Source organism: Pteropus medius, unplaced genomic scaffold (genome assembly GCF_902729225.1).
Source record: "Pteropus medius unplaced genomic scaffold, Ma_sr-lr_union100, whole genome shotgun sequence".
Taxonomy (NCBI): Eukaryota; Metazoa; Chordata; class Mammalia; order Chiroptera; family Pteropodidae; genus Pteropus; species Pteropus medius.
Genome location: NW_024346065.1, coordinates 3,991,506 through 4,005,727, shown reverse-complemented (window position 1 = coordinate 4,005,727; position 14,222 = coordinate 3,991,506). Strand labels below are relative to the sequence as shown.

General features: G+C 43.5%; 1 protein-coding gene and 1 pseudogene across 4 annotated transcripts in view; one reads left to right on the top strand and one right to left on the bottom strand.

Moving 5' to 3' along the window:
• SMOC1 (SPARC related modular calcium binding 1) overlaps positions 1 to 5,601 on the bottom strand; it is a 134,631-nt gene extending 129,030 nt beyond the window's left edge. For 2 of the 4 annotated variants that reach the window (XM_039875373.1, XM_039875374.1), the window contains exon 1: positions 5,231 to 5,601. In XM_039875373.1, coding sequence (XP_039731307.1) covers positions 5,231 to 5,329 — 99 coding nt within the window. In that variant the 5' untranslated portion in view covers positions 5,330 to 5,601. The remainder of the gene's footprint in view (positions 1 to 5,230) is intronic. The other 2 variants (XM_039875371.1, XM_039875372.1) reach the window with 2 other exon arrangements.
• An 8,163-nt stretch (positions 5,602 to 13,764) lies between these two features.
• On the top strand, positions 13,765 to 13,883 carry LOC120612836 (uncharacterized; annotated as a pseudogene).
• Positions 13,884 to 14,222: the final 339 nt, after the last annotated feature.

Here is a 14,222-nt window from a genome sequence, read left to right as displayed (position 1 = left end):
CTTAAACAATAGATCTCTATGTGGTCGGGAGAGAAAGGGTGCCCTGTACCTGCTAAGCAAGGCCATGCCCCCCTCCCTGAGCCTCTGCGAGGGGGGAGTAGGGGGAGAGGAGCTCTGAATGAAGACAGGCATCAAACCAGAAACAGGCCTACCCCACCCCCCACTGGCAAATAAGGCTTCTGACCCAGGCCTCAGCTAGTGAACTTTCCTACTCTGCTGGAGGGTGCACTCAGATGTCCAGGGCTGATTCCCCTGAGCAAGGGAGAGGAAAGATTGCCTGCCGCCAGCTCAGCTTTACACGAGCCCTTTGGCCAGCTGGTGTAGATATTTATGCCAGGGTCTGGGCCTGCTCTGGATCTAACTGGCCAAGAATTGAAACAAAAGCCAATAATCACTCCCCAAGGTGGTATTTTCGGGAGGGCCACATGCACATCTGGAAAGGGGGTGGGGGGAACAGAAGGAGGCAAGAAAAGAGTCCCTACTTAGGGTATTTTTTTTGTCTGACCTCAAGTGCAAAGGATTGAATTAATCATAATTTTTGGTTCATGACACACTCAATATTGGTCCATGCAGGGCCCACTTTCATTTTTATTGAATCAGCTATTAGATCTTTACTAATTGACAAATACCTTCAAATCCGTCCTCCTCCCTACCAAAAGAGGTAACGTACTGGCACTAACTTACACTAAGCACGTGGTTTCCCCCGCCAATCTGCCTCACCCTAACTTCCCTTGAGTCCTGTTTGCATCGTTACTTTGATTTTCTTTTTATATAGTTTTATTGCAGCTATATGTATTCCTAAAAGATTCTTTCTTTAATTTTAGCTATTCATAAGCTTATAAAAGCTGTCGTGCTACATTTTGGTGGGGGGGGTGCATTTCTTTTACTTAATGTCATATTACCAAGATTCGTCCATATCTTTAATTCTCCATTGTGTGAGTACACCACGGTTTATTCATCTGCTCTTTAACTAAAAGGCATTTGGGCTCTTTCCAGGCTTGTGCTATTGTGAACATAGTTGCATTTGTTTCTTTCTGGACATGAGTTTCTCTTGGGCATATATGCCTAAGAGTGAAATTGCTGGGCCATACAAATGTGAATGTTCAACATGAGGAGATAAGAAGACAATTTCAAAGTGTTTTCCATTTGATTGCATGCCCTAGAGTTTCTAAGATGATTGTTCCCTCTTCTTGTCCTCCTTGATTTTGTTCCTTTAAATTTCACATGTCAGCTCTATCAAAATGTTTAAACCAAGTTCTTGGCCAACATCTGACTAGCATCTCAGATAAATCCCCCATGTGGAAAAGGAGGCGTCTTGTCAGGCACACAGATAATAAGAAGGGTATCTATGCAGACACAAGGACTCACCCTGGTCCAGACACTAAGGCAGGCTAGTCAAATGGAAGGGAACTATCTCAAATGGAAGGGAAGCTGCCTCACATTAGACATATGCAAGGTTAAAAAAAAAAAAAAAAGTTTAGGGTAAAGCTAAAGCCTGTTTCCCATCCAAGTTTGCTTGCTCGGTTCCTCCTCCCCCAAACCTCCCATAACCACATACATACTTATTTTTAAACAAAGAATAAAAGCCTAAAAATGAGGTGGGGGGAATCACTTGTAAGTAACCAATTTCATGTCTAACTGCGAGCAGGAGGTCCAGCTTGGAAATCACTGGACAGTCCAATTCATTTCAATAAATATTTCTGAATGCTCTGCAGTGTGACCACTAAGATCTGTATTCTACCCTCAAGGGTTTTCGAGCTTGCTCATTTAACAAACCAGGATCATGTATGAAATGCTGAAGGGGCCAGTTAGCACCAAGAAGACGAAGATGCTGGCTCAATTTTAAGATGCTCACTGCAGAAGCATTAGCAAAAGTTGAAACACAAGTGAATCAGATACGGAAGTTGTTCAAAGGTGAGAGTGATCAATTCTACCCAATAGAGTGTTCTGCAGAAGTTCCTAGAGTGATGCCGGAGCTGGGTTTCGCAGGATGAACCAAGTAAATGACAGGAGAGAGGACAAATAAAGAATAGACCTAAAACAATTAAAAAATCAAATCTCTCCTTCAGACTTCTTGACTTTCCCATTTCTCCAACTTCTTAAATCTCTTTCCTGCCTCCAGTTCTGCGAAAGCACCCAGAAAGTGGTACCCATGGATCATTATGAAATATGTATTATCAGCATTTATTTGTTCATTCCACAAACACCAACAAAAACAACCCCCTGTGCTGAGTTCCGGGGATACATCGATGGACAAGATGGGTGCAGTTCTGGCCCTCACCCAGTTCCTGGTCTTTGAGGGCAGATAGAGGATTAGGCAAAGACGGGCAATTGGCTTAGCCTGATTATCAAGCAGACTCTATCAACCCAGGAGGGCCTCACCCCCATCCCATCCTCCCTCTGAAATATTTTCAGTAAATTGTACAGGATTAAAGAAACGGTTGCTTAAAAGGATCGTAACCAGTGTCCCAGGTAGCAACGCAGCTGCTCAGAGCTAGAGACCAAAAACTCAGGTGCTTCCTACATAATAGCTCCCAATCTGATACTTGATTGCTGCTGGTTTCCAGAGTCAAACAAATGTCAGGAATTTTATGAAGGCAGGAAGCAAATAAGGGGGCAAGGTTTGGGGTCTAGGCCTCAGGGGAGCTCAATTAGTGAGCCAGATAAAGTTAAACCGAAAGGGCATGCTCTCAGTTTCCTAGAAAGCCAGCTGGAAAAGATGCCAATCCTTAAGCCTCTGTCACTCAAAAGATTAACAGAAGAGACCCAGGGGTGCCCAAGGGAATACTGCAACAAGCCAGATGTTTCTGCTCCTCCTATGACACTGTCACTCACCACCAGAGCCACACTTCAGAGGCCACCAAGAAGCTATAGAAGAGAAACGGAGTCTTTTGGGATAGATAGGAACTCAAAGACATTACCTTTTAGCGCTACAGACACCCAAAAATATTATTAATGCTTTCTTACAGACTTCCCTGAAGCACCTGGGTTAGTATGTTCTCACTGAGCCATCTCTTCCTTTAACAGCAATGGTATCCCAAGGTGGACGGACACTCCCTACAGCCTCTTGGTGCTGTGGCAGGCACTCAACCTGTAAATCCATATAAACTGGGATATGGCTCCCAGGGCTGCATATGTACTGTGAGTATTTCAAGAAAGCTGTTTAGCCTCTCTGGGTCTCACTTGCAAAATGTTCTTTATAAGCATAAGTGATCCTGGAAATGCCTAACCCAAGTGTTCATAAATGGTCGCATTATTGTTGCCTAAAATGCACTCAGGTAACCATATACTCAATTTAGCAGCTTCCCTTGGGTATTTCTAAGTACGTGTGTGTGTGTGTGTGTGTGTGTGTGTGTGTGTGTATGTATGTGTAAGAGAGAAAGAGAGAGAGAGAGAAAGAGAGAGAGAATGTAGCTGGGACACACAAGAACCTATTTACAATTTCTGTTTATGTTCTATCACTTCTATCAAATTAAAAAACTAAAGAAGCTGGAGGGAGACTTAACCAATGCCCTATTTTCCCCTAAAGTCCCTAGCTTTCCCCTAAAAGTTGCTTCCTCCAATTTCAGGAGAGACAGGGAAGGAGAGCCATATGGCTTGAGACGCTAGACATGCCCGGCAGCAAACGAGCCCCCCACCATTTGTCCCCGGGCCTCTTATGTGGGCGGGCATCCAGATTTCAGTCGGGGTGCTCTGGTCTGCATCTCTGTCTTGACTGTTCCTAATTATTGGAGGGAACGCCGTGGCTCTCCTGACCTCAGAGTTTAAGAGCTGTGAGTCCTAATATCAAACCAAGCAGCTTCATTTAAAAGGCATCCTCATCTGCATCCATAAAAGTCACTCCCGGAGCCCTTACTTGCCCCAGCTTTGGGAATGCCTGCTGTCGAGGATTTATGACACGCCCTGGATCTAATCTGCCTCACTTTAACCGCTGCTGTTGCACATCTGGTCATAAAAGCAAGGGCCGGCCCAACACGGGGACAAACACTTTTCTTTCCTAAGTGGCTGCAAATCTGATCTCACAGTGATAGCTGGGCTCGGATGTAATCAGCCAGCATCTGGGCAGTCATTAAGGCTCGTCAAACTTTGCAAGGCTTTTGCTGCACACACGACAGCTATAAAGATGATTCTCATATAGCAAGCACTACGAATAAAGAACCTGCAATCTGAACAGGTGGTAATGAGGAGAGGCCCAAGGATATCCAGGAAACCACACGTAGGTTAAGCAGCCAAACTTGTTTTTACAAAGATCCTAGCTACGTCCATGGACTCTGACTGATGCCAGTTGAGGCAAGCAGCTACCCTGAAAGGCGAATGCCCTGACATAAGCTAATTCTTGGCCAGAGATTGTCTGGATAAGTTTGGTCAAATGAATAATGAGGTAGTTTAATAGTACATTTTTAAGGCAGTGGAATCCTTCATTAGACCAAGGTGGGGCAGGGGGGGGGGAGGTGCAATAATCTAGACCAGAAATTAACACAATGCTGTCGGTTCCAGGAGAATTTTTAATGCCTGCATAGCCTGTCCTGTGCACAGAATTGGCACATTTCATGTCGTTCAGAAACTCCAATCAGATCAAGGTTCAACAGTTAGTCCAAGCTCCCAGCCCCAAACCCAGGGGAAGAGACCCTTACCCTTACATAGGTACTGCGCACGCAGCTCCCCTCCACCACCTCTCCACAGCCCCCCACCTCTACCCTTCTCCAAGGCTGCCCCAGCAGGAGGGAGCATTAAAATTATCTGCTGTGGGTTTTACGAGCAGCGATAGCTTTTTAAAACAACAACACAAAGTCCTTGTGTGGCTCTCGGGTAACTTAAAACTCTGGAGGCAGAGCTGCCCCCCGCCGCCTGCCAAGAACGCCAGTGCCGTGTGAGACCACAGGGCAGCCCTGCTTCAGCGGAGAGCGAGCCTCTCTAGGACAACGGAGGCACCTCTAAGGGTCTTGGAGCAAAATACCCTGGGAGAAGAGATTGGGGAAAAAAACACCAGTGACAGTTCGGGGGTAGTAGAGGGTAGGCAGAGTCAGTGTTGCAAGAAAGGATTGGGGGTGGGGGAAAGACAATGGGAGAAATTTTTATTTCAGCAACTTCGCCAAGAAGCCCGCAGGGGACTGGGTAGTAGGTGATGGGAGGACAAGGTCTGACACCGCCCTTCTCCCTCCCCTAAGGATGAGGGCGAGCGACCTCGGACTGGCTCCGCAGGTGGGCGCGCGACTGGGGGCGCACTTACCCGAGGACCCGTGGTGCGGTGGCCGCGAACCGCTAACAGCTGCACCAACACCAGCAGCAAGTGGGGCGTGAGCAGACGGGCGCAGCGTGCGGGCAGCATAGTGCCAGTGGGCTGCGGGCCGGGGTCGCGGGCTCCGCGGGGTGCACAGCCGCGCCTGCCTTGCTGCCTTCCTTCCCTCGGAGGCCCTGGCGGCGGCGGCGGCGGCGGCGGCAGCGGGCGGCCGGCAGGGGAGGTGCGGCGCGGGCTGGCTGAGGCTGCGGGCAGAGCGCGCGGTCATGAACCGCGAAGGAGGGAGCTAGAGCGCGAGCGTGTGCTCTGCGCGCGGCAGACGCTGGGATCCGCGGGGCCGGGTCGGCAGCAGGTTGGATGCCAGAGCCTGGGCCATGGGAATTCCCGTTATAAACCCCCAGGAGGGGCGGGGCGGAGCCCTGCGGCCCTGATTGACGGGCTGAGAGGCCCGTAGCAGCCTCCTCTCCGGCAGGTGAAAGCCAATGGGAGAGAGGAAAGAGGGGCGGCTCGCGGTCAATCCCACTGAGGAGCGACACCCGGTTACTCCGCAGCAGTTGGCTCTGGGAGAGACCGGGATCTAGAGGAAATTTCTCCCTTCACTTCTGTCTGAGTAAGCCTAAGAGAGCTCCAGCAGCCTTAACCTACCAGAATGCCTACAAATAACAATACCTTACGTATGTATAGGTTTCAGCATGAGTACGTGAGTTGTCACAACGGCCCAGTGAAATAGGCAGGGAAAATACTCCTAGCCCCATTTTTCAGATGAGGGTACAAGAGCGCAGAGGCGCTGAGAAATCTGTTCGCCGCTGCATCAAGAACTAGGAAGTCGCCAGATGACCCGCACAGGGCAAGCTGTGACCAGCGTTGGGAGTGGGGAGTGGGCACGTTCACTTCTTTCAAAGAAGCTTCCAGGAGGTGACATCCCAAGTTCTACACTGATTGCCTCGAGAGAAATGTCGAGGAGACAAAGTGAAGCACTGTTTTAGGCATCTGCCAGCTGGGGAGGGCCCCTGTGGTTATGGGTTATGCTCATAGGATTGGAACCCAGGCATTCTGGCTCCGTGCCTTGAACTAGAGGGCCAATGAGCAGCCTCTCTGCGGCCTAGGAGCCCTGGGAAAGGTCAGAGGAGAGGGAGGAAAGAGCATTGATGAGAGAGGTAGTCTATGGGTGCAAAGACCCCAAAGAGGGGTCAGAGAAGGGAGGCTAAAGCTCTCCTGGATGCCCCATCCACTTGGTGATGACAGTGCAGCAAAGGGTCCAGTCAGATGTTGGAGGGTTCTGCCCAGGGTAGTCCCCGGAGGGCCATTTTAGGAATGAATGGTCACAGCTGCATCCCACCAGCTCGAGGACCAGAGCAAGGTAGTCCACTGCATCCACCCAAGAGAACCATGGTTTCTCTTCTCACGTGTAGTACAACCCTTCAAGTTTACTTCCATTAGTATGGACTAATTTTTCCTTGCTTCAGAAGGAAAAATTCTTTTCTCCAGCCGGACTGGAAGCAGCACCAGCCATTAACTCCTCCTCCCTGTCTGGGCCTGAGAGGAACTGACAAAGGTTAGCTCTGCTCCCCTATGACTTCTCTCCTGGGTTGTACGAGCGAACTTCCCACCCAACTCCTGCATTCAGTTTTGCCCACTCCCCTCTCCTGCCCCATCTAGCCTCCACCCTGCAGCCTCCACTCTTCCAAAAAGCAAACCTGAATGCACCACTCCCTGCTTAAAAAGCTTCAACTCTCCTCAGTGCCTTCAAATTAAAAAGCCTAAACTGGATGCTAGAACATTAACAAAGTACTTGTGATTCTCCAAACAAAAATGAAGAACACCTCTAAGAGAACTGCTTAGTTTCCTCTGCTGAAAAGTAGTGCAGTGCTCAGTCTTGCTCTCTGGAGCTAGACAGAATGGGTTCAAATCCTGGGTCTGCCACCTAGTGGTATAACCTTGACAAGTCGCTTTACTTGTCGGGTCCAGTTTTCCTGCTCTGTAAAATGGGGATAAAAATATCATCCACCTCATAAGTTTTTGTCAGGGTTAAAAGAGATGGAGTATCTAAAGCCCTTAGACTGATTAAGTTAGAAATACCACCATCCGACATACGACGAGGGCAGGACAAATACCTCATCTCATTTTGTCCTCAGAATGATCCTGTGAAGTAGATAGATCCAACTTCATGGGAAGGTAAATGGATACTCCATGAGACTGTGACTTTCCTGGACTCATTTGGCTGGTAAATGACATCCAAGTTTCAAGCCCAGGTTTTCAGAGTCTAATTCTGCCTCTATCATGTGATGACCGTGATGTTCCATCTCAAATACCATAGGGTTAGACGTGCCCTGTGTGCTCACTGGGAATTTCTTAAGTGGCCTGCAAGGGAACTGAGACTTCTGAGCTTCACTAAGCATCAGGGGAAGCACATGGAAACAGTAAGGGTCAGCTTTTCCTGGAAACAGCCCTTGTGATCTGACATCCTGGGGATTTGCCCAGCTGGACTTGTGACATTTGTCCAGTACCACTGTGCCTCATGTAGCACTTACATCAATTCCCATGTGTCCACCTAAATGTTTACCCACCAAGGCCTCGGCAGGATGAAAATGTTAGCATCGGGCTCAGCAGCCTGACAGGTTTGTCCTGACTCCACCACCTGGTCACATGCACCCCATCAAGCTGGTCAATTCCTTTCTGTTGCTGGAATTATTGAGAAATCTGTTGGAGTAAGTAAATATGCTTGAGATGGCCCCCAGTATCTGGCAGCACCAAATGCCCAGGGAAAAGGCACTGCAATCGTCCTTTCCATCCATAACACCACATGCTGCTTTCCAGCCAGAAAGCTTTTTTCCAAGTGATCGTTGGTCCAAAAGCCTATATTATTCTGGATTTCGAACATGTAGCTTAGTTTAAAATATGAGCAACTGCTTTCCAGTTACTTTGCTCAGCAAGTATTTTCTTTCCTTCTGGTTGGCATGCAGGGCCTGTCGTAACCATGGCCATCGTTCAAATGATGTATTTTCTTCTCCCGACTCCTCCCAAGCCCAGAGAAGGTTAGAAAATCCAGAGAACAATTAGTCCCAAACAGTATCTCTCTGCCAGGCTCAATCTTCTGATCCAAGCAAAGAGTGAAATTGACAAGTTCCTTCTTTCCCTGAAGGCCAGGCTTATGGTCCAAAAATAAATCCAGCTATCCTGGCATCTGGTCTGTCCAGTTTCAGCCATACTCCTGGTCCTGTGAGACTACTATTTGCAAAGGGATATCTCAGTAGAAGAAAAATAATACTTTATATTCCATATTGAGGCCTGAGGGCCTCAAATATTTAGTACTAACTAAGAACACTCATTTCAAATATATTTGTGTTTCGGTATAATTCAGAGGACACTTGCCTTGTCTCATATTCAGAATAGAATCTTTCCATTCATTTTAACAAACACTTTGAAGCATCTCTCATATAGAAATCTTTGGATGCACACTCATCCCTCTGAGAGGTCACAATCTAATTTAAGACACAGCGCAGACAGATACCAGATACCTGGAGACCACATTTAAAAGCAAAGCCTATTATGTATTTTGTGGACTCGGAAAGCAGGGACCCACTTATACACATAATGGGCAGAGAAGTCTCAATAAGAAGGTAGATCTTAAATGGGACTTTGGAGAAAAGTGCTTCTATAACATAAATATACCTTGATTTATGTTTGCTTCACTCGTGATGACAGTACCAACAGAAAAAAAAGTGAGTTGGGTCTGAGTCCAAGACTCTTTTCAAATATATCACTGAGCTCAGAAACCTGGGTTCCATTTCTAGATTTATGACTAACTTGCAGTAACACTTAGCATTGAGCTAATGTAGGTATTATTAGTCCCATTAAGAAAATGAGGTTGACCCACAAAAGTAACCTTACCAAAGTCAGTCCTTAAATTTTAAATATAAATGACAATTCACCAAAAAAAAAAAAAAATTTAAATACGTGAAGTGATGGCTGTGTCAATTAACTCTATGGTGGAATCTTTTCACAATATATACATATATTAAATCGTCATGTTGTACACTGTAAATATCTCACAACTTTATCAATTATACCTCAATAAAACTGAAAAAAAAATCCATGACAAAAATAATTAGGGTGACTTAAACAATTTAGAAGCTTATTTCTCTCTTTTGTACACAAACTCTCTTCAAAGTCTAGCGTAGCTCCCTCTAACCCAGACTCCTTCTAATATCGCTCCGTCATTCTTAATAAGCAGCTTCTACCTCATGGTCCAAGATAGCTGCTCACGCTCTAGCCATCACATCTATTTTCCAGTCAACAAGAAGGAAAAAGAGTAAAAGAAGAGTATGCCTCTCTCTTAAGGATACTTTCCAGAAGTCACATTTTATTTTATCCATTGACTAGAACATAGTCATGTGATCACATCTAGCTACAAAGAAGGCTGAAAAACATGTAGTCTTCTTAGCTCAAGGTGGCCAAGGTGCCAGCTAAAAATCAGAGTTTATGTTACTAAGGAAGAATAAAAAGCTGGGGGACAACTAGCAGTACAGACTTTCATTATTATGATACCTTGAGTTGACAAATAAAAGAACCATGGATAATGCAAGGGAGTCTGGAGTGTTCAGCTTCCCTCCAACTCTGCATGTCCAGCTCCCTCATATTCAAAAATATTAATGGCCTTAGGACCAGACACTCAGACCCTTTTTTTTTTTTTGAGGTACAATTGACATATAACAATGTTGTAGCCCAAGATGTACAACATAACGCTTTGATACATGTATATGTTGAGAAATGATCACCACAAGTCTAGTTGACATCTGTCACCTCATGTAGTTACACATTTTTCCCTTGTGATAAGAACCTTTAAGATCTACTCTCTTAGCAACTTTCAAATGCACAATACAGTATTGTTAACTATAGTCACCATGCTGTATATTATAACCCCAGGATTTATTCATTTTATAACTGGAAATGTGTACCTTTTGACCATTTTCACCCATTTTGCCCACCCTCACCCCCCTACCTCTGGCAACCTCCCATCTGTTTTCTCTATCTGTGATCTCAGCTTTTGTTTTGTTTTTAGATTTCACATCGGTGAAATCATACTGTATTTGTCTTTCTCTGTCCGACGTATTTCACTTAGCATAATGTCCTCAAGGTCTATCCACATTGTTGCAAATGGCAAGATTTCCTTATTTTTTATAGCTGAATAATATTTTATTGTATACGCATACCACATTTTCTTTATCCATTCGTGCATCGATGGACATATGTCAGCTATCATAAATAATGCTGCAATAAACGTGGGGTGCAGATATCTTTTCAAGGTAGTGTTTTCATTTTCTTCAGATAAATAACCAGAAGTGGAATCACTGGATCACATGGTAGTTCTGTTTTAACCCAGAATCTTGATGTCACAAAAATTTATTTCTGGTATTTCCCTTTCTTAGGCACCTTCAGGTAGGAGAAATCAAGAACATACTGGAATGAGGTGCAAGCCACGTGGTGCCAGGATGGTGAGAAAGGAGCCCCTGAAAGAGACCAGTGTCAATTATGATCACTATGAATAATGCACATCTTTATGGAAATATTCTTGGCAATCATCTCTATTAGTCTCTTTCTCTTTCTTTCCCTCTCTCTTCTACCTACAGGAAAATCTCCCTTTATACTTGGTTACTTTTCTGTGACCTGGTCTCAAAATTAATGATGACAGTAGTAGTAACTAGGAGGGCTTAGCAAATGCCAAACACACAGACACTAATACACACTGGCATTTACTCTACGAGGTAGGTGCCATTATTTTCCCTTTCTTACTAAGGAAGAAACTGAGACTTTAGGAGGTTACGTAACTCTCATAACCAGTAACAAGTAGCAGACTCAGAACTTGAATCCAATACCTTATGCTACTAACAGCTGAACTTTTTGATAAACACTTTCCCTATGTGATTTCATATCCTCGGGGCCAGCCTATGAGGTCAGTATTATTAGTTTTTTGCACATGAAGAACTGAGGCTTAACCACTAAGGTTAACTACCAAGGGTGGTCCTCATATTTTGTACGCACATCAAAAATTTGGGCATCCTCTTAAATCTATTAGTATTAAGAGTCAGAAGTATATGCTACATTCACATGTGCCATTTTGTGTATTACTGAAGATTAACTCCCATTTCCATGTGTATGAATTTTCTCCACTCACCTGGTTTATCTTTCATTTGCCTGCTTTTTTAGTCTATATTGTTTACACCAGAGCTCATTAGGCAAGGAGACTTTCCCATGTCTTCAGGCCCATAACCAACATGCTTGAGTTCTCTGGAGAAAGCATTGTTTGGGAAGTTATTTAAAAAGATGCCTAACTCAGTCTGGAGGATCAGCTTTCCTGAGGATGTGATGTTTAAGCTGGACAAAGAGCAGGGGGAAATAATTTTTGGCATGGCAAACAACATGTACAAAGGCACTGAGGCAGGAGAGAACATGGAACTAAATTTGCCACTAATTGGATCACTCTCATCCCTTTAACTCTCAGAAGCCCAGGAAAAATAGTTATCACCATTTACTGTCTGGGTCTGATGGACTCATTTTATGTTTTTATATTTTTAAGTCATTTTACAAATAATATACAGAAGTAGAAATAAAGGGATGATATATTTATCTATTACTACATAACAAATTACTCCCAAAACTTAGCTTAAAACAACAAATATTATCTCACAGTTTCTATGGGTCAGGAATCTGGGAGTGGTTCTGGCTCAGGGTCTCTCAAGAGATTGCATTCAGGGCCAGCTTCATAGGCACAAAAAGTCCCACATTTAGCTTAATCCTCTGCTGTTGCTGTCTTAAAATTTTTAATAATTTTTTAAAAAGTAGGGCCCCCCCCATTTTTATTTTGCTCTTGACTTCATAAATAACACAGCTAGTTCTAGTTGCAGTCACCTATCAGCCAGATAACGTCATCTACAGCTAGAGGACCCACTTCCAATCTCACCCACGTATTTGTTAGTAGACCTCAGTTCTGCACTGACTGTCGGCTGGATACTTCCGTTCTTCTCTCAACAGATAGCTCACTTCCCCCCAGAGCAAGTGATCGATGAGAGAGCCTAAGATGGAAGCCACAGTCTTTTGTAACCTAATCTCAGGAGCGACAAACCATCATTTCTGCCATCTTCTTTTGGTCACACAGACCAACCCTGGTACGATGCGGAAGGGAACCATACAAGGGTATGAACACCAGGAGGGGGGATCAGTGGGAGCCCCCTTGGTGGCTCACCAGCACGCGTAGTGAAAAACAACTTTGTTAGAAATGTTAATGAGAATTTAAATATAATAAATTCAAAATTTTATTCTATATTTTCCTAGTTTGAATGTAACATACCTGAAATAGACAACAGACTTTGACTGAAGCCATCCACTCATCAAATGTCATGAACCTGGAACACACTCATCTCACGAATACTGATTGCAGATTTCAAATGTATCTCGAATTGATCTAGCTTAGCATTCCTTATGGTTGTTTTGTCTGCATTTGCATCATTGAAACATAATACTTTTGAAAGTTTTGGTGGCTCATAATTTTGTTGAAGAAAGTATGACCATCTTCTTTTCTCCATAATTGCAAAACCTTTTCATTTTCAGATTTATAAACATAATTTAAAATTTTCAGTATAATTAGTATTTCCATTTCTATATCATCTATTTCTTCTTTGCATACACACCTGCCTTCAGTATTCACAAACCACTTCAAGTAAATTTTGGTGCACAAAAATCCAAAAGATTAAAGAATATTGTCATATGTCTTTTTAGCAAAATAGGAAGGTTAGGCTTTTGTCATAAAATGTTGTATAATTAAGTCCATCTTGTTGAGTGACTAGATGAAAATACCATATTTCCTTTTTGTCCTTAAAAACATATTCTTAATTGATAACTGAGTTTGTAAAAAATCATCTAGAATATCATAATCTAAAGATTTATAAGCTAAGGTTCTTCTTATATAATCAATTTCACCATCATCATTTGCTTATATTCTAGAGTACTACTGCTTCTTTGCATTCATCTGCTGACTCGTGTAATAACTGTAAAACCTCTTCCTCTGCCTTTCTTTGCCATTATAAGTAGGAAATGAAAAATTCACAATTTTCAGTTATATCTAATGAAACTAAACTAAAAGCAGGCCACAAAGGTGGTGTTTCTGGTCTTCTTTTCTATCTTCTTGCAAAAATGATATAATAATTTAGGCAATGAATTGAGAAAACTGGAGGGTGCGGTGCTAAAATACTGATGACTTATTATACTATTGCATCATCTTCCTAAGTAATCCCATCATTCTTTAGTTTTCTTATTATTTTAGTTTTTTTTTTTTTTCAGCATAGTTGGGAATAATTGATAAGTAAGGATAAAATAATTCCTAGGATGACAAAATAACTGTTTCAAGACATAAGAAAAAATAAGATCTCATAATATATCTTACATTTATGAAAAGGTTCCAATGCACCCATATCATAATGGCAAGATAGAATGAGTTATAGTCTATCTTTAAATGATAAGTAAATTTTGTCTATAGCCATGCCACCCTGAACGTGCCCAATCTCGACTAATCTCGGAAGCTAAGCAAAGTTGGACCTGGTTAGTACTTGGATGGGAGGCCACCTAGGAATATCAGGTGCTGTAGGCATTTTTTGCTTGTTTGTTTGTTTGTTTTTAAAGTAAATTTTATCTCTGTGCTTTAGAAGATATCTTAAAAAGAATAAAAGTCAAGAAATATCTTATGCTTTACAAAAGTTACACGTGCTTTAAAAAATAACTAAAACTGGGTCCAATGGACCCCAGATGGTAGTAATACAACTGATCTGGTATATTTAAGAGAAGTGGTACCATTAATAGGACCTGAAGGCTGCGCTATTCATGTCCCACCCACATCCCCTCAGCCCAGAAGTTTCCTTGCAGCTTCCTGAATTGATGAGGCCTCATCTTTCTACCCAAGGGCTTCCTCTGGCTATAGGTACCTGCTCAT